This window comes from Stegodyphus dumicola, chromosome 11, assembly GCF_044657685.1.
Source record: "Stegodyphus dumicola isolate Sdum_Otavi_A_Nest chromosome 11, ASM4465768v1".
NCBI classification, from domain to species: domain Eukaryota; kingdom Metazoa; phylum Arthropoda; class Arachnida; order Araneae; family Eresidae; genus Stegodyphus; species Stegodyphus dumicola.
Genome location: NC_140778.1, coordinates 41,071,406 through 41,098,725, shown reverse-complemented (window position 1 = coordinate 41,098,725; position 27,320 = coordinate 41,071,406). Strand labels below are relative to the sequence as shown.

Sequence of the window (27,320 nt, the reverse complement as noted above, 5' to 3'; positions counted from 1 at the left end):
CCTGACTCGCCCCACAGGAAATCATTTAACTGCGTAAGCAAGAGTGTTAGAAATCTGCTGAAAACCGTGTCTTTTTTCCAGTCCCTTCCCCCAATTTTTCGACACAATGAAAAATGGAAATTTCAGTTAAATAATTTACTGTATCTTAAAATCTGTTAAAGGTAGATTCTTGAAAGTGATCTTAAATTAAAGAGCTACTTTTTCTGCTTGTAGTGATATAAATTAACCCGTTCAGGACCAGCGTCGCGTATACGTGACGCAACGGTTCCTCTCCTACCACCCCAGCGTCCCGTGTACACGACGCAACGAATCTGTTCCTACGAGCCAAGCGTCGCGTATACTGACATTAAAACGGTGTGGTGTATTTACTTATGGCAAAGCACAGTAGGGCTATCTGTCTAATGGGAGAGACGCCTTCGAGAAAGACTTTCTAAGCTAAACTGGCTCGTATACTCGTTACACATGCGGAAAACCATGAAAACACCCATGCAGGCAGCCCGTTCATGGGATTCGAACCTCGGACCGAACTACCAGTGATCCGCGACTTTACCGCTCGGCCGCTGGTAGGCCGCATTAAAATGGTACGATTTATTTGAATTTTTAAAAGCCAGTAAATGGAGCTATGTGGTAATTGTTTTCACATAGGTTTATTCATTTGACCTTCATGTACCAGCATTAGTTTCTGTTTTGCGCTTCTGGTTTTGGAGAGATTTATTGAAATAAACAAACTGGAAAACACGGCTCTTTGTAAGTGCACCTGTGAATTAAAGAGGCACAGGCATTTTTTTTTTTTTTTTATTTCGCTAGGATTTTCTTTTTCTTTCTTTTTTTTTTTTTCCTATTTATTTTGAAACTCAACATAAGCTTTCTTGGTTAGTTAAAAAGTAACATTACAACATTATTACAGTAGGGGAAAGACTATCAGCTTTCTCAACGCGGAATGCGTCTTGCTCGCATTTCTCAAGAAAGAGGGAGCGTTTTTGTTTTTCTTACTCGATTTCATAGGTCATTATATATAATGACACAGGCATTATATTTTTGTATATAATGTATTTACTTTACATATAATGTAATTATATATAATGTACAGACGAAATCACCCTATATGCGGTCAGGTCATAAATTTAGAACCCCTTTTTTCACGGGGGGGTGAAAAGGAGGGGATAATTTTGCTCGTTGTCTTGAGAAAATGTGGAGGTCGTTTAAACATCTAACTTCTCTACATTCAGTTTTTATACAGAGGAAAATGTAAATTGAATTCTTCGAATGAATGCAATTTTGTACAATGCAAATGTATTATTGAACTATAAACTGTAAGACAAAAAAGGTCTCTTCTTTTTATTTGAAAGACAGATATTTGCTACATCAATGAATTTGTAGCAAATATTGAGTTTTTCATTTTGAATGCTATGTTACATGTATGCGAAGTAGCTGAGTACCTGAGAATATAATCTTACCCAAATGGCCTTCAACCTTTTCACGTCTAAGCACTCTTTTTCAATTACATTGTGGTCGCTGCTTTTTGGTTAATTTTCTAATGACATATAAACATTAAATTGTTTTTAATTTGAGACTTATGAATAAAATAACGCAAACTAGACTGGAGAAAATTCTTCAGAATGAAGTTAACCCATTTTATCCCACTGTCCTATTTAATGGACAGCTGAAAAATAGCATGTAGAAATCAGTATTTGCTTGGTGCGAATATTTTGCCAGCTGGAATATTTAGGGATATGTATTAGCATCTGCTAGCGTGAGTTATGTGTCTCGCCCCCTCCTACTTCCTCTGGACACTTTGATTATTTATCGCATTAGTGGGCGCGGTTTGTATCATCTCTTTGTGGTTGCAGAATTCGTTTTCAGTTTACTTTGGACACTCGGCTGGGCATTTTGTATGTGAAAGTACTCTTTCCTTATAATCCTGTTGTTTAATGAAAGCTATATTGTTATTAGGTGAGTTTTAGCGCATTGGTTTTTAACTGTCCTCTAAATAGGACAATGGGGCGATAAGTATGCAATTGACGCGTTCTTTCCCTCTTTATAAATAAGAGTAAAAAAAAATTCTAGTGTTTCACCCCTGCTGAGTTATGCCAGTGCAAAGGTTTCTGAAGTTAGAGGAAGCATTAGAGCTATTTAATAGTTTAGATTCAGATGAGAGCGAATTTGAAATTGCTGTGCTACCACCAGATGCCTGTGAACTAACTGATGAAGATGAAGGGAATGAGAATGAGAATGAAGTAAATACTGGTGAGATTATTGTAACCGATGTTCGTGGTTCTCTGTAGGTTATAACTGAAGATAGTTTCCAGCCTGAACCGTCCACAGGCTTTAGTATTTCCACAACAAACAGTAGTAAAAAAAGGCTAAAAGACACCAGTCATCTTGGATAAAGAATAAATCACCACAATATACAAAATGGAAAACACAGGATGAATCAATTGCAAGTAACTTGTTCAAGTAGATGGAAACTGCATTGAAAGATAAAACTCCATCAGAGCTTTTTGAGCAGTTTTAATTCAGTGAAGTCTACGATCTCATTGTAAAAGCATCTGTGCGATATGCAACAGATGTAAAAAAACGAACACGATTTCTTGACCACTGCCAACGAAGTAGGTGTTTTTATCGAAATTTTGCTTCTAACTGGTTATCATTCAAATACCTGCGAACGTGACTGCTGGTCAGATGCGGTAAGGAATCTGATGCGAGAATTGATACTCTTCTTGGTACTCGGTTTGTGATGAAAGTAACACAGAATATTGTGAATCCTTCAAGCTACAATTTATATTTAAACAACTTCTTTACTAGCATTTATCTTTCGAAAAGTCTTGGTGAACAGGCTTTTCGAGCTATAGGAACCATACGAGAAAATCGAATAAGCAACGAGTGTCCTTTAGAAGAATCTAAGTCTATGCGGAAGAAAGAAAGAGGCACGTCTAATTTTGCATTTGACGAAAAATCTGGATTTTTCTGGTGCGATGGAATGATAATAGTCACTGTTGCTACAAATTCCAGCACTTTAGAACCATTCTTTGATCTGAGGAGGCGAGTCAGAGGACACAAAGATAAAGTTAACTTAAAGATGCCAAATTTGATTAATTCTTACAATAAACATATGGGTGGTGTGGATCACCACGACTGATTGGCTGGATTTTACTCCATTAAAATTCGCGGAAAAATGTGGCACTGGACACTTTTTATACGTTCGCTGGATATGGCTAAGGTAAACGCCTGGATAGTTCACAAAACTCTGAACAAAAATGAAGCTCTAAACTTGAAGGAGTTCCGAAGAGCTGTAACAAGAGTTTATCTAAAAGAAACTGTGATAAGAACAAAAGGTAGACCTAGGATCTGGACTGTACCTTCTGATGCAAAAGAAGACATCCGTAAAGATAGTGTTGGTCATTTTTTACTAAAGCGAGAAAAACAACGTCGTTGTCAAAGACAGAGCTGCAAAGGAAAACCAAAAATATACTGTGGCAAATGTGACAAAACACTTTGTCAGGCTTGCTTTGGACCTTTCCACCAAGATTAGGGTGAATATCATCTGAAAAGTGAACTAGCTTGTAAATAAGGAAGTATTAGTAGAATAAAGTAAAATTTGTACACGAAAATCACTTTTCATTATTGAAGGGAAAACTAATTCAGAATGAAGTGCAAATTTATCCCCTTTATCCCAGTGTCCTATTTAGAGGACGGGCCAGATTTCTTATATAAAATATAAAAAATTTTCTAATTTTGTTATATTTAGTTTGTTTAGGTTTAATTAACCTTAGAAAATATAATTCTTTTCAAATTTGAACAAAATACATAAATTGGGATAAAATGAGTTAATACTGAAAAATACATTTATCCTATCATCCAGTCTTATCCTACAATAAATCTTTTAAAAAGTGTGGAATTAGCAGTGCACTAGGTAGAAATAAAGATGAAATTGTGTTTTAAGGAAGTGGCAAATCTAGTTACAATGACAACCTGAATGAAAATAACTATGATTTTAGCAACAGTGATGACGAATTTCTGGGATTCTAAGAAATGCTGATGTATTTGCTAATTTTTAAATGCAACAATTCCGTTTTCGTTGTATAAAGTGTTATCATTAAAATAGGTACTTAATCCTTTTCTGCCTAAATATTTTTTCCCAAGTTTAACATAATAAATCACTGCTCGTCTTACAGGCCAGGAAATTGAGTATAAATCGCCCTTCATTTCGTATCAGTGACGACGATTTCGATGAAAAAGGGTTCCTTTTTAAAATGAACTTCTTAACGAAGAAAAGCCGTTTTATATACAGCATAATGTCTAAAAATACCGTCAAATTAAAAAGTAATCTTGACTTTAATGCTTTTGTATGTCTTTCTTGAATTGTTTAATAAATGTAAATTTATAGTTTTAAAAAAATGTATAATATTTTATTTAGTTACATGCTAATTATCTGTGTATTGCTTCTTTTCTGTTATAGACCCCCCTCCCAGAAAAAAGCATTTTGCTCCTCGATCGCAAAAATTTCTCGATTTTCCATTACTTAACCAGTGGAATTTCCTAGTTTTCCCCCAATAAAATTACAGCTCTGCGACAACAACTGAGTGAAATATTTGCAGCTATCTACACAGAAATCGAATGTTTTAATTAAAAATAAAATATTTCCTAATTTTTTATATCCCTTTTCTAGTTTATATAAAATTTCAAAATTTAACGTATCAATTAATGAAATACTTGCAAGTAATATAGTGGTTCTGCGAAATATATTCTTGATTCCAAACCCTTACTGCTAGGTATCAGCCCATCGCTCTTAGAATACATTATTAGTCCAAAGGGGCAATTTGCCCAGAAGGATTATTAATTTCATTTTGGCATTTTGCGTTGAAAACTATAAACGGCGAATCACTTTTCAAATTGTTGTCATCAAATATTATCGACCTGTATTATATTTAAAGAAATAAAAAAAATTAAGACTATGCATGAATGTATGTACAAGGGTTGGACAAAAATATGGAAACACCTTTAAAAAAAACACGTTTCTTTGCTTAATATGGTGTAGGAAACCCGTTGGCATCCAAAACAGCTTGCAGTCTTCTCGGAATGGATAAATACAGTCCCTGTATGTTTGCCAAGGGAATATTATACCATTCTACCTGCAAAACGGTGGCAAGTTCAGATAACGATGTTGGCGGTGGATGACGAGAACGCACTTTCCGTTCCAATGTAGACCACAAAGGTTCGATAATATTCAGGTCTGGTGACTGTGGTGGCCAGGGGAGATGGGACACTCATCCTTGTGCTCAGAAAACCAGTCCTGGACAATGTGAGCTGTGTGAACAGGGGCTTTGTCGTCTTGGAAGACACCATCACCATCGGGGAACAAAGTTTGTACCATGGGATGAACTTGATCGACCAAAATGTTCACATAAGTCATGGCAGTCATGTGCCCTGACACAGTCATCATGGGGCTAGCAGAGAACCACGATATGGCTGCCCTACCATAACAGAACCCCCGCCATGTTTCACTCTTGGCAACAAGCAGTCTGTATTATAGGTTTGAGATGGCGTTCTCCAGACGTAAATTCGGCCAGAAGTGGGAAACAATGTGAAAGAAGACTCGTCAGACCGTATTACTCGCTTCCACTGCTCTATAGTCCAGGCTTTATGACTTAAACACCACCTTTTCCTGTTACGGGCATTAGCATCACTGATGAGTGGCTTCTCAATTGCAGCACGGCCAGCAATTCCCTGTTTATGAAGCTCCCTTCTAATTGTTTTGGTACTCACAGGGTTCGGTAACACAACATTCATTTCAGCAGTAACTTTTGCAGCTGTGGTCTTCTTATTTTTCGTCATAATTGCCCTTAATGATCGTTTTTCACGATCACTCAGGACACACTTTCGTCCGCGCTGTGATTTAGCAGATGATGTTTTTCCGCTTTTCAAATATGCAGAATAAATCTTCGATACAGTACCTCTTGAAACACTAAACACCTCGGCTACCTTGCTTACGGAAGCACCTACCATACGTGCTCCAACAATTTGCCCACGTTCGAAGTCTGTTAACTCTGACATAATGCAATGACAACCTCACATAACACTACTCCGACAACAACTGAACTGTTTAGCAGATTTACGAAGTTGAATAGGTGGCGTCAGTAGTCAAAAACGCAAGCGCCACCTACATATTTCATTAAAATCAATCTTTCTTTTCAAACATGCATTTCACAAGGTGTTTCCATATTTTTGTCCATCCACTGTATGTTTCTCGCTTATGATAAAACGACGGTACCTAGAGTTATCAAAATTTAAATATCGCAATCTTCCATAGAATATCGGCGTGTGGAAGCCCTAATTCGAATTTAAAATTTGTTTTATTATCGATTTCATATTTTATAACACTTCAACGAAATTTTTATTAACAAACTCAGCAATTTCAAAGCGAGCAGTGGCAACACTGTACGAAAAAAACATTTTTATCTCCAGCGCGCGATATATATTCCTGATATACTGATACTGAATGAGACCTAGAAACACTTTTCTTTTAAAATATATCTCCTTTTATGATCCCTAACACAGCCGTTTACTTTTCCCTTCCGTAATGAACGTCAGTCTCCTGCTCTTGACCGCATTTGCATAGCCACCGTATAGATTGACGTGATCAATAACGGATATCCTGCCAGTGGGGGTCTTTCCTTGATCACTTTGCGGTCATCGTGAAGGCTGTTTTCGATATAAACATGAAGTTTTCTAATATAAACCTGATGTCACACAGGGTTTTAAGGATAAAATATTTCCGAGTGTCTTTTGAAAACGTTTTGGGACATGTGTTGGGGTTATATTCAGAGTCATTCCATTAGCCATGGCTAAGAGAATTTATTAAAAACTTAAAAATTTGTCCAAAATCACCGGACATTCCACCTTTCCGTCTAACTGGAAGACTGTTTCCGAAAATTTACGTTGATGGAAAAGGTAATAAAAATAGAAGATACGTTGTTACGCTAAAACCAAGGAACAGCGAAAACAAACAACGTATTTGGAATGCGAAATATGCAATGTAGGACTGTGTGTCGATCCTTGTTTTGAATTATTTCCCACACAGCAGAATTTTTAAATTGGAATTTAATTACCTATGGGTAATTCTTGTTTAGTTTTTTTTTAATTCCTTATTTGTAATTTTTTTCATATTTATAGTTCTTATTGCTGTGTGTATAATAATGATTATAGTATTTTGCCTGTTTAATTTGTTGCTATTATTTTGATATTCTTTATATAAATACACATTAAAAACAAGTACATTAAATACACAACTCCCAAAATTGAAATCATAATATCAAAATGCTGATTTTGTACGATTGTTTTTGCAAAATTAGGCTTAACTGCTGAAAATGCGCGGGCCAGTGGCGACGATCCATTTCAGCGGGTCCAGTCCCGTGACTGCGCTTCGTTTTCCCAACGCTGGTCCTTAAGGGGTTATGAATGGGTAAACTTAAGTAATATAAAATCAAGATTATTACGTAGAAAAGCACCTGATTCCATTGTGCATCAGCGCGTTTACAAGTAACGAGTGCAAATGAGCGTACAATACCAAAACCCCAATTAAAATTAAACAAATCAGCACAGATATTAAATAAAATACACGTTGTGTAGCATAGATTTAGAGTATTGTTAAATTAATTTTTAATAAGTCATACTAAACGTGAAATCAGGCTATGTACAACAACAGTATGCTCATGAAAAGTCAAGATATACAATCTTGTACACAGTTCTAAATTCTCAAACACTAACACATAATACAGATAATAACAGAAAGGTAAGGTAAAACAAAGTAAATCACAAATCTGTATAGCAATTAGACCAGTATTAATGATTACAAATTATAAAACAAAACATGGAAAAGAACAAAAATCCGTAAAGTACGTAAAATAAGAAAACAAGTAAGAAACTAAGTTATCTAACAAAGTTTGCCTAACAAATTGACAGATAATTGTCTAATAAGCTTACCTTTTCTAGTTCTACATAATTAACTGCCTATGGGTAGTTTAGTGTAGCGCTGTTAAATGGTTTAATCAAAGAACCACAAAGAACAAAAGCCCAAATTAAACAATGATTAGCAAAGAACCTTTCGTTGGTAGTGTTGAGGTGCTTGTTATTCAGAAGGACATTTAATTCTTTATGGAGTAAGGAATTTCTTATGAGAATGCTAGCATTAGTCACTTGTTGTTGTTGTTGTTGACTAATGCTCACTTGTCTGACCTAAAGTCAGTCCAAGCCCCGAACTTCCTCGGGACAAGAAGCGCAAAATACGCCTGTCGTTGGCAACAGTCTAGAGCACCTTACAGATGATAGTGCGATTTACCTTTCCGACCCCAATTTTGACGAAGAGCACGTCGTATTTCGGTGGGGAACCCAGTGGGGAACAGGTCCGAGGGTCTCCCACCACACTTTCCCTCTCGAGAGGGAGAATTTAATCTCTCAGGAGGATTCCGACTCACCGCATATTTAGTCCGCCACCATACTGCACTGATACTATACATTTACAAACATTCAGGCCTTCTCCGGGGTTCGAACCGCAGCCCGCGACGTTAACCACTACACCGTTTGGGCGGTATTAGTCCTAATTTGCAGTTAATTTATATCTGTTGGAGTAGCCGTTGCCCAGGTTAGGAAAGCAGATTATGAAACATGCCATTATACATTATGCATAAAATTATTTTGCTCATAAGATCTGGATTTGATTTGTAACCAACAAAGGACAGAAGACAATGTAATTTAATCTGGTTTTAGTGATTGCATACTTGATGTGCTGGTCCCATAAAATGAATGTGATGATTTATATCTAAGAGAAATAAAAAATAATGTTGGACGTACGATAACTATGTCAACAGTAATAAGCGAGAAAGAGTTTATTAAAATAAAAAAAATTAGACAATTTCTTTGCAATATTTTATTACGTTTATCAGGCACATATAAACATTGCAACAAGCTATAATGATTTAGAGCAAAATGCTTTCACTTTATCATTATCTTTCCATTTCATCCAGAGTTGACGCAAAAGTTTAGTATGATACAATTTTCGACGAGTCAAAGTTCCCTTTACAAAATGAATGTTGACTGCGGAGAATTCATTACGATTTCCTTCCTTCCCATTTGTAAATGTCAGGTTGAGTTCAAAAGCGTCTGTATTTTGTTTCCAATATTCTTGTGAATTAATTCACTATGCATAATGACTTAATATTTGTGCATTATGTGAAAATGTGAACTACTAATTTAATATTTGTGTACTATGTTATATTCACAATGCATAATGAGTTTAATATTTGTTTACGAATTAAAAAAAAATGTTGTCCGAATATACAATTAAAACAGGTCTTCAGAACATCCATTTTCATTTTATTTTCAACAATAACCATGGTAACGCAAAAATATTTTATATACTGCTTTGAGACTGCGCATACAGTCTCACAGAGCGTGTTAGCGCGCATCGTAGCACAAATACAAAAATTTTAAACAGACCTCACATGTACTCTATTAAAAGTACATTAAATATTAGCAAGAGATCAAATACAACACAACTTAGTAAGTATAACACAAATACAAATATCATAATGCAAACAGTACTACATGAGCATACGCTGTACCTAATGACATTTGTTATGCATAAGATAATACTAGAGAAATATCAGGTTATTTGAAGTGGATAAATTAACTGGGCTGGTCGTTTATATTGTCCCTTCCTTGTCCGTTCGAATGACATCCGAACGTACGCATCCGTGAAGACTAGTGAAAACTTCTTCAGTAATACCAAGTGGCCAGAGAAATTTTGATTCAGCGGCCTCTTCAAGCAAACCTATATTCCACTTTTAAGATCCTTCCCTGGTGATGGATTTACATATGTCTGTGCATTTCTTAATTGCATTAAATAATTATCTTTCCATTTCATCCAGAGTTGGCGCAAACGTTTAGTATGATACAATTTTCGACGAGTCAAAGTTCCCTTTGCAGAATAAATGCTGACTGCGGAAAATTTGAACAAAATGTACAGGATAGCTTACACTGCCTTGACCAAGAAACCAAAAATGGTCTGGAGTAAGACCTTTGCGGTCATTTAATTCATTGCTTACATAAATAAAGGGTCTATAATTTAATACCAATTTGATTTTCACAAGAATCTTATTTCTCGAAGCTAAGACAAGCCTTTCCAAGGACGTTTCTTTAAGGTTCCTTTATGCTTCTCATGAGTCTTTCATAGAACCAACCCCCCACTATGGGGTATGAGGGACAATAAACTGCCACGTTATTTCATGTAGAGGAACAAAATGCTTTAAGTTTGAACAGCCAAAATTTGGGGAAAACCTTTTAAGATGTTGTCTGTAGTCTTAAAACTATTAGCATTATCAGAAATGATGGCCTTACAATCCCCCTTCTTGTCTAAAAAAAAAAAAAAAAAGGCTTAAAGATAAAATAAAACTTTTCATTGGCATATCAGTAATTAAAACGATATGAAGTGCTCTAGTAACTCCACGTGTGGATAAGGTTGTATATGATATTTGCTGAGTGTCCTTTCCGGAATGAAGAAATTCTGGATCAGTGAAATCAACTCCAGATACAGTAAATGGCGGGTTTTTCCAATACTCGAGCCTTTGGCAATTGAACTGTCCGTTTAGCAGGTTTTATAAAGAGTATCTGCTACAAATGAGACATTTTTAAAAACCTTCTCAAAAGAAGTATAGTGTGAATAACCAGAAGTTGGTACTTATCTCAAACTGATGATAAACTCCTAAAGCGGTTTCACCTGATAGTTCAAGAACGATCCGCTGATCGATAGTCGCCAGGAACTGCCAGGTGAGTGTAATGAGGAGTAAAGTAGATTTGAAAAGCGCAACATCGTTTAGAAGAATTCGGCACGGTAATAGGTGGTATGGAAAGCAACCGTTGTTGGTACGAGAGATGTTTGGTTCATGCAGGTCGATACGCCTCTTGATGGAAATACTGGGAAGACATCCTCCGTAGATGAAAAGAAAACTGCCTCTGCAGACGAAGAAGGCAAGTCATCGCCCGAGTAGTAGGAAGGAGGTGAACTTTTTACATCACATTATCCATCTAAACCGCTCATTAGTTCTCCTTCAGAACATATCTTTAGCTGAGTTAAATCGATGCAGTTAATTAATTTACAATATTTATCATCCTTTTTTTCCTTCTCAAAAGTCCATCGAGGGCGGCAGAGACTAGATGAAGTCGAATCAAACGGCAAAAAATAAGCTATGTCCAAACAGCGCCCGCACTTTAAAGAGTGCATGCTACCACATTCCAGAAGATGCCCCAAAAATGGGAGAATTGTTGGCGTCCAAGCTAAAAACAAAACAATGTCAAAATTTCTACATTTTTGTTATTTCAACTCAACACCTTTCGTCCTAGACGTCACTCAAGCCAAAAATATAATAATGTTTTTCGCGGGGTTTGAGACACTTCAGAAACAGAATGTGAAACCAAATAAAACAGCTTTTGCGGGTTACTTTGCTTAAAAACAGGGATAAAAGCCGTTTCTAGTGAAAACATATGCTTATTTGCGGAAAATTTCTCGACTAATTAACCTATGTAAGAAATAAAATTCTCCCAAAAGGCAAAATTTTATTGTACACTGTGTATCAATTTCAAAGATATGAAGCAATAGTTTGTATTTTTAATATGCAATAATAATCCAAAAAATTACTTAAGACGAACCTAATTGAATTAGGCTAAACTAGATAGCCGAATTTCTTTTCCAAAATAAAAGAAACTAAGTTTTAACGAATTAATTATTAACACCACTAATTAAAGGTTGGTTAGTAAATTGAAGTGTGTAGATGAATTTAGAATATTACTTTCATTAATTAATTTAACTACACAATAGGATATTCGTTGTCCGTTACGTGAAGCATTCCGGGATAGTCAAGCGTAAAGAATGTCTATGACTATTGAAAGAGACGTCGAGCAACGTCCATGCTAAATTGAGGTCTGACTGGCCATCTGTAACCAATGACCATTTGGTGCGGGCATTTTGCGATCTAATTCACATAAAGAGACGATGTAAGCAAATGAAAACCAATAATACAGAGAGGAAAACCAAACAGATGAAAATGAGCAATACATACAGGAAAAGAACGGTTATCATCACAGGAAGAGTTATAGGATGAAGGTATCCAAATCTTCGTTATTCGATACAGTAAATGCTTGAACTCAATAGGAAATTCGACAGAAAAATAGAGTATGCGAATTGAGTGAAAAATGTGCTATTTTGATAAAATCTTACTTTTTTTATTCCAAGAGGGAATTAAAAAATAACCTTCACATTAAAAATAATGTTAATAATTTAACTTATAAGTAAAAGAAACATATACTGAATACATAACGAACCGCAGAAAAGAAATTATTTTGTGACAGCAAAAACACATAGACTGCTTGTAGCGGGATAAAAATGATAGGTATTAAATATAGTATTATAACTTCTGAACCAAAAAAAGGAAGATTAAATAACACACTGAATTATTTGACTTTATTGTCAGCTAACCTGCAATGAATCGAACACTTTATGCTTAGTAAACTATTCATTTTAACAAGATGACAAAATCGTGCCAAAACTAACAACGATTAAGCCATGAAGACCTAAATCAAGTGTAGCAGGAGCTAAAATGTACAACTAAAGTGATACATTGTCCAAGATATATCTCACTAAATAGCTAAAAAAATATGCATATAAAAATTAATAACACATACCAAGAAGGAGCAAAGAAACATATACAGCAAAGAAATCCCCATGAGCTTCCCAATGAAAAATCAAATGTGTTCATACGCATATTATTGTATCTAATATTCTGCAATGTCATCCTATGAGGCAAGAATCTATGTTACATAGAGCTTTAATTTATGAATCCTATGACATCCCGCATAACGAGGAAATTTTACAGAATTGATAAGCTCATAGAAGCTCCCAAACCTGAGTATCTTTTAAGTATGTACTATCAATTTTATGAATTCTAATGTGTTTGCATAATTTACTACAGGGTATATAAATGTAAGTGTATTTTCTTTCGCAATGACTTTATATAGATGTACTAGAAAGCCCGCCGGTCATACGAAATGACCTCTGTTCTAAAAATTATAAATTGCAATTAAAATGATTTGTGCAAAGATGTCTGCTAATTTAAACTGAATTACCCAGGGCATGCGGCGAGGACGCCCCTTTGCTTGCTGCTCCACGGGGTTTATCCCTTCTACTTGCTTAATTGCTCAGAGTACAATAAAGGAAACCACTGACGGTACATTTCTTAAGAGCCCACCGCTAGCTCAATATAAATAAAGGAGATTTAAATAATGAACTGTTAATTCACATGTTAAAGATCTCTTTGTACACAACATTTCTTGCTTAAATCTTTCCATTATTTTTAAGCTCGCCTTGCAGAGGACCATCCAATATTTTAAATTTTACGTCCGTTCTTTCACGAACTCTTGAACAGGCAACATAAAGTTGACCGTCTTCAAATGCAGGCTCATGTAAAAACATGCCAACACGCTTAAGCGTTTGCCTCTGAGACTTATTGATGGTCATAGCAAAGGCAAGTTTTACAGGAAATTGTCTACGTATCAATTGAAACGCCAACCCTGTGCCGTGGTAACTTCACCCCATTGGCTAGTACAGTTACACAAGCAACCAATAAACTATCGGTGACAAACAGACATATATATGGGGTGAAGTAACTTCTCCGAAACGGCTGGCTCCCGGGATTAGCGAAGCTCATTGCTGGATTCCGAAGGCCCGTGGCACGTCATTTTGACCATTCGTGTCTTCGTGGGACTTTAATTAGCCGATATATTAATTAAGAACTAATTTTCCCCTACGCTTTCCCTACATTTTCCACTTTCTTTCTTGGGTTTTCCCTATTAGAGGTATTTGTCTACGTGTCAAATTCTTTCTTCTTGAATATATACGGAACGGCGCCGAGTTAAAATTTGAGACGCGTATCCTCGGATTCCAAAAATTCTTGGAATCCATCGATTCCGTTCTTATCTTCGTACAACTTTAATCGTTTGAGATATTAATTAAAAACTGCGGAAACTTTAATTTTCGTGCTCATTTTTCCTAGTGGCAGCAATAAACTATCGGCGACACACACTTTAGCCGCTTATATATATAAAGACTTTAGTAATGTTATTTTAGTTACAGATGCAGGACGATGCAATACATCTGCATCGATAAAGGAAAATCCTGGTGAGATGTCTAGTAACTTCTCTCCTGTCTACAATAATTACGAAGAGTTTGTAAACCAAATTAAATTTCTCTTACCTATGCAAATGCCTCTCTCTTCTTTGTATCCTTCTTTACAGATGCAGGTTTTACTGTTAAACCAGCTTCGTCGGAAAGTGCAGTTTGATCCTTTACCACATATGCAAGCTGAAAGAGAGTAACAATATGTTTTCAGCTTGTTAAGTAATATTTTGCAAGTACCTGCGTAAGTTATATTTGAGTAATGCCTGTTTGGGAATCCTATTTGAAATTTCACACTTTAGTGAGAATGAGACTTTTCTCATTCTGTGTTCGGAACTTGACGCCCCTTGCATTCACGGATTCAGTCTGTACGCTTCATACTGTGAGCTTATAAATGCTTAAGAAAATCGTGTTCCTCGCCGGAACTGATCTACAGTTCAGTGATTCCGTTCTTACGAGCAAGAAACTTGAAAACTGCGGATATTTATCCCCAGATATATGGTTTGTCCTCTATCTCCTCAACCATCTCTTTGTTGACATCCCAAATCTCTTTGTTTGTTTGGATAAATGCTTAAACATACAAAAATATTATGTGGAAAATAGAAAGGTATATGGAAATTCAAATAGCGAACGATTTTGGAAACACTTTCCATATTTTGTTTTTATTGCAAAATGAATCTTGCGTAGAATTTTACTTAGGTAACTTCGAATTATCCTAATTACACCTGATTTTTTTAAATATACTATAAACTGTTGTTGATTAATACAGAGGATAATAACTCTATGCATAGGCAATTAGATTAGAGAAGGCATTACTTATCAGATATGAACAAAATCTTTAAGCTATTTGCATAATTATCCTTACGTTCAATAATCATACTGTGAAATGTATGTCTTAATTCTGCATGAAACCTATTTAAAGGCCTAAAATTCTACTAGTTTTATAATGGTACATAGTTCTAGAAGCAATTCAAAATCCCACTGAAGACGTTTAACAACATGGTTTTCGATAATCACCGGCAAAATACAATAAATGCTCTCATACCTCTACATGTGTTGTCATCGAGACCATATTCAGGCGGGCACTCACATACACGTTCTCCTTCTTTGTTCACAACGCAAGTACCACCATAGCATATGCAGGCTATAAGAAAAAATAGCTGTTAGTGGTTATAATATGGCGCATGCAATTCTTTCGATATTTTACTACATAAAGTAGCTTAGCGTAGAAAGTTTATTAGGTTATTTAATTTATTAGAAGTATATGAGGGCTACATGCTAAAGCTCTTCCAATTTTGTTTAAGAGGCCCCAGAAAGATAGCCTGGATTAGTTCATTTTGCGAGCTGATTAAAGTTATTTGCGAAGAGAAAAGTATGTTTTCGTGAAGGACCTTTAAGAGGTACTATCTTATATTCACATTACACATTGTGAGAATCAAGAAACTATTCTGCTACCTCATTCGGTGGAATTTCAGATCAGGTAGAATTATAAGTGTTATAATGCGCTTTGTCGCTGGTGGGTTTTCGTAGGGAAATGGCACCAAGGGTTTTGTAGCCCTTTTAAGCTTTTCTGATAGATTGATATCATTATTGGCTGAAGTGTTATTTACGTAACCTGCATCATTATTGACATTCAGCCAATAATAAATAGAGATTAATTTTGAAATGGCTAGATTTACAGTAGTTTATTATAAGCAGTTACTAATTTAGAATATAAATAACCAAATTTTAAACGAAGGTTAAGGAATTATTGCGCGCTTTGCATTTTATATTACCCAAATTTATCTTACTTATTCAGCAAGAGTGAGCAATTTGAAAGAAGCGAAGGGAAAGAGAGAACTGGACTTGTCTAAGGTGAACACCCGATTCAGAATGATTTTACATCTTTGTTTCGACTGGTAATCAATAATTTGAAATTAATTTTGGCAATTAATTAATTTAAAATCACTGCAGCCTTATGAAAGTATCTGTATCCTTAGCTTTCTTCAGTAATCATGTGACATGAATTAATTTGAAAATGAAGCAGTTCAAAACCACTTTTCATAATTAGTTATTATATTTTCAACGGAAAATTGAAATAACAAAAGTTAAAGGAATGTTAAAGTGCTACTGAAAATTGGATTTAATGTTTCATCTTATTTCACATATATAAATGATTACGATTATACTTAACTTCTTTATTCTAGTTTACAAGCAGACTGTGTGATCAAATTGACTACCTTGATATGAACTTTTGAGTCGATGAAAATATGTTATTTTTAGTTACATCGATTGCACGGTCGTGATCTTATTATTTTTTACATGGTTTATATAAAGCTCTTGCACCAATAGTCTGTGCCGTTGATCTGGTGAATAAAGAAGCCTATGCAGCTGTAATTTTAATAATGTGTTTCATTATTTTGTGTGAAACTAAAACAAATTTTCTTGAAAATATAAACTTCGTAATTGAATAAAGACAATTCTTTTTAGTAGAAAAACGATAAAGGTTAAACGAATTAGAGTTTTTTACAGACAAATTAAATATTTTAATGTGAAAAAAGAATTATATCTACAGGCACATTTTGTTTCTCTTACCCTTCGATTCGCATTTCTGACCAGTGTAATCGTAGGGACACATACATCTGTAAGAGTCAGAGATATCCAAGCACGTGCCTCCGTTTTCGCACGGATTTGGTGCACAAGGCCCTGTAGAAACAAACAGCCAAAGCTAGTACAAATTTTAAAGTAGAAAGCTTTAAACATATTTAACAATCTTATGGTCTTTCGGAATATTTTGGAAATGTTTCAAGCAATACGACACATTAAAGTATTTCTATATATTGTTGGTCTCCTTTTGGAAAAACAAAAATCAAAGGTTCCAACTAATTACACTAAAATGCTCATTTATATTATTCAATTTTAATTATTTTTAGAATGAAGACAGTTAAAATAAATTTTAGCTATGAAGTGAAATTTTATAAATATCGTTTTAAGAAATTAAATTTAATTTGGAATAAATTTATTAAGTTTTAAAGCTGAAGTTTTAAACTAGAATAGTTCTATTTGATATAAATATATTTTTATTTAATCCCCAAAATAAAATTTTCTATGCTCTTCAGATGCATAGTGTTGCCTGCGTACGGATTCGTAATACATTGAACTCACAAGTCCGATAATAGGTTAATAGAAACTTATTTTTATCAAAAGAAATATCTTAGAACTGTTGAATTTTCCAGAGAAGTGTCCGTAGTATCAGACAGTATGTTTAGTAATTACACTACAAACTATTAAGAACATTAAACAAAACGCAATGCAAAGCGCATCTAAAGAGAAAGCTAAACCGATCTTACACTGAACTAGCAACAATAACAGCAGCAGCTAACTAAACGTCTGATTTCAGGTCTTTGATCTTCTCTTTTCTGTAGGCATACGACTTCAGAGAACCTTACTTGTAAATTAAAATACATTACATAGGCCTTTTGCAGTAATTATTTGTAGAAATAGTGTTATTTAACATCAGCACTCGGAGGCGAAATTTTTTTTTGGACAGAATCGTGCAATCAATTTGTTTGGCAGTTAGTCATAGCAGAGACATTAAATGGCAATTAGTTAAAGCAATTATTTCGAAGAAGCAATTATAGTAAGCAAATATTTAGGCATTTCCGTGATGGCATAGATAAGCAATTTGTAGCGAGGATGATGGCATTTTGATGTTAATGCTGCATTCATCATAAGCGAAACTTCATGATCGGCTTCCTTCCTCTAATTGAGAATAGAAATGAATTTAGCACTTAATGAGAGCATAAAGTCACGTGAAAGGCAAATTCTATACCATTATTGTAGGAAACTTTATAATGTTTTTCTCCCGCCTTCTTAACATGCCTTCGTAGTGTAGGACAACTCATTCGGCGCGTATTCGAGATGTCCGTGGTTCGAGTCTCGGCGACGGCATTGCTCATTTTTCATCTCTTCTGCTTCCAAAATACCTAATGACTGTACAGTGACGCCCGAACTATAAGGGTGGCAGATGATGATTCTCCACACGCAGGATTTGGCCATTGGGTCCCCTAAAGCCCAGTTGCCCTTTAAAAGGGAGAGTATATAAGGTATTTCTCCCGCCTTCTTCGCATGCCTTCGTAGAGTAGTGGTCAGCACTCTGGGCGCGTATTCCAGAGGTCCGTGGTTTGATTCCCAGAGAAGGCGTTGCTCCTTTTTCATTTGTCCTGCTAAAAAAATACCTAACATCTCTACAACTTAACCATTGGCTGAGATCAGTCATGTGATAGTAACAGCGACTTAGATTTCTAATAAAACACTTGATTAAATACGAATTCTAGTGAAAAAGTAAACTAATAAAATGAAGAGTAAACAATTAGTAAAATGAAAATAAACGTGGCAAAGTCCAATCTCTCTTTACCAGGGCAAAATAAATCCTTCACACCTGCTTTGTCGGGACAAATAAAAAGATAAAATAATGATGAGTACTATATACATATACTACCATCACAATACATTATGGTGGTTCGTTCTAGGTCACTTTACTATGTTTTTTCTGCAGGATATAAATCAATGATTTGTTTTAGAGATTCATAAAGGACTATTTCTGAGTGATTCAAAGACATTATGGGCCGAAATCAGTATTTGGACCAGGCAGCATGAATTGGCATATTTCGCACATATCACGGAGAATTAACTATAGCTCTTAATATTTTGCATTGGAAGACGTAACGTGCATCTTTCAGTCTTGTTGGCGATTGACCAAGCAGGGAATGCATGTAAAATGATGGGCCGAATTAGTTTGGTCCTAAAACCGATCATTTTAGTCCTAATACGCTTCCTTATGGAATACCACTGTTAATAGCCTTTTTTATAGAGAGGAAATCTCCATATCGAACCTGAAACTTGGAACCGCACTGACTTTGGAAGGTTCTGAGTTTTAAGCATGAACTGATCAATTTGATGAAAGTGACCGGAAGTGGGAAATTTGTGAGCTTAATGAATGAGGCCTGCATGCCATAATCTATCAAATGCTTTTTCAAAGTCGAGGAAGCATGCAGCAACACCATTCATTTTATTCAAGGCTTGGGAGATACATTGTACGAGATGTATTCTGACCTCTGATGCTCTCTTTCCGAGCTCTTATAGTTTTCAAGTGGTCGCGAGATATTTATAGTATTTTCTGTCTCGCAAAATTAATGGAAAGCAATATGAGGGTGTAATTATGGCTACAGCTAACATAATGGTCAATTACATTTACTCAACTTCCATACTTATTAACGAGGATACCTATTTACTCAATGTTAAATGTACTTAACCCTGTAGTGTTTTTTTTCCTGAATAGATTTGTCTTAAAATTTCTCTCGCGACACATTACACAAAAAATTACACAATTTTAATATTAATTTTACTAAAATTACCTATCTAAATACGAAATTCTTACCACTGATATAAGAAGATTCTTCCTGATATAAAGAATCCGTTTTTGTTTTTATGAAAGGCATGATGTAATTATATAAGTGGAGAAGTAATGGGTGCTCCTGCAACTTAATGGAACTACATGGGCAGGAGTCCCATCTGAAAACCTTCGTTTTAGACAAGTTATCACAACTTTTCCAAACAAAAAAGGCCACCTTGGAGGTGATACAAGTTTATATACGAGCACCCCAGTTCCGCTCCGGGTTTATACGGATTATCTAAAATTCTCCGACAGCACTTTGGTGCCTGGTCGGAGGGGCCACCTCTCCCTGTTCTCAGCGGTACTCGTACGGTATGAACTTGGACATTTGTTTGTTAAAAATGCTCCTGCCATCACTAGGCGGGCTGCCCGTCACCGAGGATATTACCTAACACAACCGTCCTACCAAACTATTGATGTCATCGCCTCTAGGACTTACGCCAATCCTATGGGATCTGACCGTAATAAGCTCGATCGAGTTCTGAAACCGTCAAACTCGTGAATTTATGACCCCGTCGTCGAGACTGCCTAGGTACAGATCCTAGACATTAGCTTCACAGGTTTTCCTGCAGCGACCACGGGAAAGGGAATCTTTAGTGCCATGCAATTCTGATTTCTGATGAAATTCAGTATGAAGAATCCCACATATTTTGAAATTTTGTCTGTTTTTCTAAATTTGACATCCTGAAATCTTTAAATTTTGATAAGAATTTCAAACGTTACATCATGGAATAGAAAATAATTTTTTTCGAACTAAATATATCAGAAAATAAATGTAGCAGAATAATAAAGGTCGAATTCGTAAAATGTGGCAACATATATAACAGTTTTATAAGTCAGCAAGAGTACAAGATGTCTCCATTAAACTCCTTACAATACCAGTACGGTGCATAGACATAAATGTATGGCAGTTGGTTTCTTTCCGCTTTAGTTGTCAACGTTTCAGGTTCTAGCTTCTAGCATATCCTTTTTATTTTTGTACCTCCCTATTCTCAAAAATACAAAAATTTCTTAAACTTTCTCAAGAGCTTTAATTTAGCTTAGTTTCTATTGTGTTTTAATATGATTAGAACCATAAAGCTTGAAAAAGAGGAATGAAGTAAAATACTGATCTTTTACCCTTATCAAAATTAAGCCTGGTACTGGTTTGTTTTTACTAATAAGTCAAGATCTTAATTTTATATATAAATTGAGGATAAAATCTGTGCGGGCGAGCCAAAACTTTACGACCATCCGCACATTTTTGAATGAACTGGTCTGGATGACATGGAGGACACATGATTAAGTATAGTATTTAACTGCTGCTGAAGATGGTAAGGAGTCATTCTTGTATTTACTTAATGAATTATTTAATGAATTTGATATAGGGCAGATTTTTAATGACCCAAAGACTCGACACGAGTATCTCCAAAACTGTACGAGGTTTCCTACACGTAGCGTTTCGTGCACGTAGGTTGTTGACGATCTGTCATTGTTAATATTTATGCAAAGTGGATAAATGACGTTGAAACCAGCAACAGACGCCAAGGTGTTGGACGTCCACGCGTCATCAAAGGAAAAGGACTTCGGAGACCGTCTCCCTCGGTTCAGCAAAATTCGCGCCAGACACTGGTTTAGCCTGCAGAGAAATAAAATAATACTAAGCAGTTACAATGACGATATCCAACATGTCTAGAAAAGTACAAGTGTGCAAAAAGATTATACGAGAAAGCTATTTCATCACCATTTTGGGATGATTTTTGGGGCCAAAGCTTTGAATGGTGAGCATTTTATCTCCATCTTGACCTCAACATCTTGAACCCGAAACTTCAAGGTTTCTTCAGACCACTTTAGTCAGTGTTTACTTTTGTTTTGTTTACAAACAGTTTAGTCTACTTTAAAAATATCTATACAAGCAGATAATTTTAATGCAGAAAATTGTAACTGCTATTCCTACAGTATAATTAATTTATAACTAATATAAAAAATAATGTTTATATATTGCTTTATTTGAAATAGTGACCCTTATAAAAATCGCGAATTAAAAAGCTTCGATTTTAATTTTCATGCAAAATCTTTCAGTTACTTTTTCAAAAATTATTTATATGGTTATATAAAAATTACTAAATCTAAATCAACTGATTATACAATGAAAGTTCCTTGGAACGATTAGCCACAATTCAAGTTAAAGAAAAACTTCTTGTAGCCCTACAGATCTATTAGGAATTTCAAATACTGTTACTAAATTATGTTCCGGCAAATGCATCATTGACAGAAATGGTCATCTTAAACAAGCGGAAGAGGTTAAAAGACTGATCAAAGCTGAATCGATCCAAGAAAAGCAAGGTTTAGCACCAGGAGACTCATTGCTGAAAAGGTGTCAAGCAGAATTAATAAATGCACTGAAAGAGTAGAATCCTGAATTAGATGAGTTAGGCAAAGAATCAGAGAAGTATGAGAATGCGGACGCTGATGTTGCTCTTATTCAAGAAGCTTATTATTTCAAAGAAACACTTCCTAGATATTCACAAACTTAGAGAATTGTTTTTCAATTCGACCCCTGAAATTATTTATGTGGCTATTAATATTCGCTCAAGCTCTGTACCTGCTTTCCTTGATTTAGAAAATATTGGTTATAACAGGGTTATTCCTGATATTTCAGTTCCAAATTTTGATTTTGTCTTGTTTTCGATGATATGCTCAAATAGTTAAATGCAGTAGATATTGACGACAAGGAACCAAAAAAGCAATTTTAATGATATTTATATGAACAATTACTTGCAAATAAGGCTAAAATATACGTCTAAGCTCGAGGAAGGTAAACGTAATTCTTGAAAGAGTTTCTCAGTGGTATTACGATGCAAAATATTTGGAAAAAGATCTATTTTCTTTTGAGTTCGAATTTTTCTAAAATTATTTAAATTTCAGAAACTAAACTGTGGCCAGACGTCATGCTACAACGGTCATTTCCTCTTTACAGCTTAGTTCACGACGAGGAAATTCATAAACATTTATGTTCTAAGATGACTTCTTTTTATGCATATTTACCGATTTCCATAGCTGAAGTTGATGATGTTATTATCGGTTTATAATTAGGTGAAACATACAGGCCGGACAGAATCAAAAATGAAATGATTTGGAATCTTCACAATGTTTGTCCATCTATCTTGTATAAATTACTCAATACCTGCCTAGCTCAGAAAACTTTTCAGTGGTGTTGAAGAAAGCTAGAATTGTGACTATTCCTAAAAATAATAAAGTTAAGCTGTATTGAAAATATCAGTTGTATTAGCCTGCTCTGTATGCATAGATTTAATTGTAACTTAAGAAGCAAAAACATTTATATGAGGATCAATAATGACATTACATCTCAGCGTTCTGCTGAGACAATCTTCTCTGCTTATGATGACATAAACTGGTGTGCAAAAGCAAAAATGTAAAAATTTAGCAGATAGCCATGAAATTGCAGAAAAGGAGGTCTGGATATCAGTACAATGAACACGTAAGTCAGTAGAAACGTCATGCGTATGCAAATATCATGAACCAAACGTCAGAGGCGACGTGAGCGTACACAAAACGCGTGATGTAGGCGCGCGCAGCTCAACAGTAGAATAAAAGGAAGGACGGAGGCGCAATTTTACATATTCGCCGCAAGTGCCAGTGAGTCAGTTCGTGAAATATGGCTAGAAGAAATCACCTGGGCGTCTTCACACGTGGAAGAATGATCGGAAAGCTGGAGGAGGGGTGTACAGTCACCAGAGTAGATGCGAGTTAGGAACGAGTTCGGAAACAACAAAATTGTCGTTTCGCGCGCTTGGAAAACGTTCCAAACCACAGGTACAGCTGTTGTAAAGGTTGGTAGTGGCCGTTCGAGGACTACAACTGCAGGGAATGACCGATATATCGTCTTGCAGGCGAAAAGAGCCCGACAGCAGTCAGTAGGCGCCAATGCTCAGCAACTCTGTACAGCAACGGGGCGACAAGTGTCGCTGTTTACTGTGGCCAGACGCCTTCACAAAGGGGGCCTATCCGCCTGCCTCCCGTTGAAAGTTACCCATCGACGCCACCGTTTACAGTGGTGCAGAGAGCACAAAGACTGGACAACTGATCAATGGAGTCGTGTCCTCTTTTCAATGTGCTTACATGTTTTATATGTGTTATATATGTGCTTTTATATGTGTTTTACAAGTGTTTTGTATGTATCTTTATATGTGCAAGTGTATGTACTTGTATGTGTATGTATATGCTGTAATTAGTGTCTAACAGTGTCTAACAAACCAAGGTGTAACATATCATCCTCCTATCGATCAAAACTAATGTATTCCTAAGACGCCTCTGTATGGCCATGTACAATTACGTAAAATTCTTCAATAAACTCCCGAGGTGGCCTCATGAGACTCCTAGGAGTTTCTGCCACTAGATAGGGGAGGACGTGGGACATATGCGTGTTTACCTCTGTTAAACATCAGGCGTCCCCGTCCTCCGTCACCTGTCACCTGTCCTCTTTACGGATGAGAGTCGGTTCAGCACCAGAAGCGATTCTCAAAGCGTTTTCATTTGGAGAGAGGTCGGGACCCGGTTTTATCCCAGTAACATCAAGGAACGACACCGTAATGGTGGTCCTTGAGTTCTTGTCTGGGGAGGCATTATGCTGAACGGATGAACTGAGCTCCACGTTTTCGACAGAGGGTCTGTAACCGGGGATCGCTATTGTGAGGAGGTACTCCATCCCCATGTGCGTCTGTTCCGAGGTACCATTGGTCCAGACTTAATTTTTATGGATGAAAATGCACGGCCACATCGGACTCTTGTTGTTGAGGAGCTACTAGAAAGTGAAGATATCACTCGAATGGATTGAGCAGCGTACTCCCCAGATTTAAATCCCATCGAATATGTGTGGGATGCTTTGGGGAGACGCAATGCAGCACGCTTACATTCTCCGGAGAACACCCAACAACTCAAACAGATGATGATTGAGGAATGGACACTCCTACCGCAAGAAATGTTGCACCAGCTGTTTCTGAGTATGCGGAGACGGTGCGAAGCAACCATTGCAGTGAGGGGAAGGCATATCCCATATTAAGGAACATCTGCTTGTTGTTCTTCCTCTTGGATAGACAATCATGAGTCACGATACTATGCGTTCAATAAAGCTTGTTTTTGTTTGATTCCATACCGTATACATTGTATTTCTTTTTCAGCTCCGACACTTTCGTCATCCTTTACGTACATAATACTTTCCTTCATTTCTGCATTTCATGTCTCTCAGTTGATTTCGCGTGGAGTTATGGCAAAAGACCCTGTTGTTGCTTAAGTTTTGCACAACAGTGCATTTACAAACATCCATGCCTTGGAAAATGGTTTTTTTTAATAATGACGAATATCCAGAAATCATAAATTTATTGAAACGTGTTAACGTACCTAGCAACATGTTTTACCTGATCAAGTATTTTTTTCATGCTCACACTGTAGAACTTTCTCTAGGTAATATTACGATAGAATATACTTTGGAAAACGGCTGTCATCATCCATCAGTCTTTGGAAACTTTTTGTGGAATATAACAATTCTTGAGCTATTAAAATAATTTTCTGCATTTAAAACTGTTTTAAAATTGCTTTTGCGGATGATCTGCTTTTAATTGTTAAATGCAAAAGTTTCGCAGTGATAAATTACACAGTGCAATTAACAAAAAATATATCCTCTTTTCAAATCTTCGTTTGATATTTTCCAGTTATGAAAGAAGATCATGCATTTGCGACTTGCCAAATAAAGAACTGAATGAATGGTAATTACTCTATAATTTAATATTCTGACATATTTAACACTAAAAAAATGGTTGCATGAAGGAAAAAAACTCATATTGTAATTCGTTTGAAATAATTACTTTTCAACAGTCGAACTTCATTTTGCAAAACATTTAGACAGAAAAACAATCCCAATACCACCTTTTAACAACGTTAGAAAAAAATTAAATCCTTCTTAATTGCTATTACTTTAACCCTCTGGCTGATCATCTCGCGATTTCCACGAGCAACTCATATGTAGCAAAATTTGCTCATCCCGCGATTTCCACGGGCATATATGTTTTTCTACCTGTATTGAGGAGCGCAGCCCGTTTTTTCCCCGTTTAACCATTGAAATAATTTATATACAGTATTAGGCCTTTAGTTTACGTTTTGGCCAACAGATATCATTAGTAGTCCACTTAATTGCGGCATTTGAAGGCACGTGGTATTAGCGAACTTCATTTTTTGCCGCTTTTTTCTTGCAGAAGTAACGGCTAGAATACGTCCACCGATTATCTCGATTATTTAATTAACCTATTGAATTACTAATTATATTTATTAATTAGATTAATAATTAATTAGATATATTGTATCTGGTGAAAAGACTGTGAAGTTGGACTTTGCCTTGAACCCTGTTTTGAACTCTACCATACTAAACTGCATTTCTAAGGTATTTTCCCCTCAGCGCTTTGTTTTTTATTTTCTAAAATTTTATACATTTTACTTTTTTTATATTATGCAATAAATAGAAATTAACTGTAATTCGACTGAAATTTATTTAAAAAAAAATATTTTTTTGGTGATAACATCTGAAATTGTTTTTTCTGGCAACTTAATTTCTCATGATAAAAGTCTATATAAAAATATTTTCTAGAAAGATAAAGTGCATTTTTCAATTCTCCAATATATATAGATTTAAAATGTGCAACAAAAAATACGCAATTTTTGGAAGCGATTTCGGTCCACAAACTGAGCAGTTAGAAATGCACAATATTAATTAAAAAATTCTTCAATTCGCATGAAACTTTTGTGCTTTATGGGAAAAGTTACGCATTATGTGATTTGTTAAAATTAAAAACCCTTCTATAAAATCATTTCCGTTCTACCGAAAACCTTAAAGAAAGATGATTTTGTAGGATTATTAGAGGGATTAAGAAATCAATATTGTTGTCACTTGAGCTAAGAAAAATACTACCACTTAAATAATAACAGTATTTTGATAAATTCAACGAATTGATATTTTATTTCTGCAAAAGCATGGATATGATTAAGTAAAACAGAACTTTATTCCCAGTTTGGCAAAGAAAATGCACCGAATTTCTTAAAAATCCAACTTTTGCAGTACTTTCATGCTAGCTGAATAACTATTTAGAGCAAAATTTGTAAACGTTTGGTACTTTTGTAGTAACTCTTTGCAGCAATCGTAACAGTGCCTATAATAAAAATAACTAAAGTTCAATATAAACCAAGAAAAACAGAAAACTTTCAAACATCAAGTTTGGCCAAATAATTTTACATGTAAACAGGGTATTTGACAGCGTGGCTAAATAACGAAATTCAAAGCATCTTTGCGGAAAAAATACTGCTCATAAAAAGGAAAACTTAGATTGTGTTTCAAAAATGTTTTAATAATACAATAAGATTTAATAAATAAAAGCTTAAAACAAAACAATTAGAAAACTTATTACTTCAAAACATTCCAGTGCATTTTTAAAGGTAATAGATTGCTTTAATTTTATTCTAATTTTCAGGGAATGGTATCAATATCAACATATTCTTTGAAATTATCAGCAAATTTTTGTAGAGGAAAAAAATCTTGAATATTATGCATACTTATTAACAGCAAGTTGATGATAATTTGAAATTTCTCTCACTTTCAGTGATGACTGACACTGT

General features: G+C 35.4%; 1 protein-coding gene across 2 annotated transcripts in view; it reads right to left on the bottom strand.

Annotated features, from left to right (window-relative positions):
• Nucleotides 1-27,320, bottom strand: part of LOC118201430 (uncharacterized) — a 185,632-nt gene that overhangs the window by 55,466 nt on the left and 102,846 nt on the right. For both annotated transcript variants that reach the window (XM_085826621.1, XM_085826620.1), the window contains exons 8-10: nt 16,799-16,909; nt 15,270-15,368; nt 14,303-14,410 (exon numbers count right to left, since the gene is read on the bottom strand). In XM_085826621.1, the coding sequence (XP_085682747.1) occupies nt 14,303-14,410; nt 15,270-15,368; nt 16,799-16,909 (318 nt within the window). The remainder of the gene's footprint in view (nt 1-14,302; nt 14,411-15,269; nt 15,369-16,798; nt 16,910-27,320) is intronic.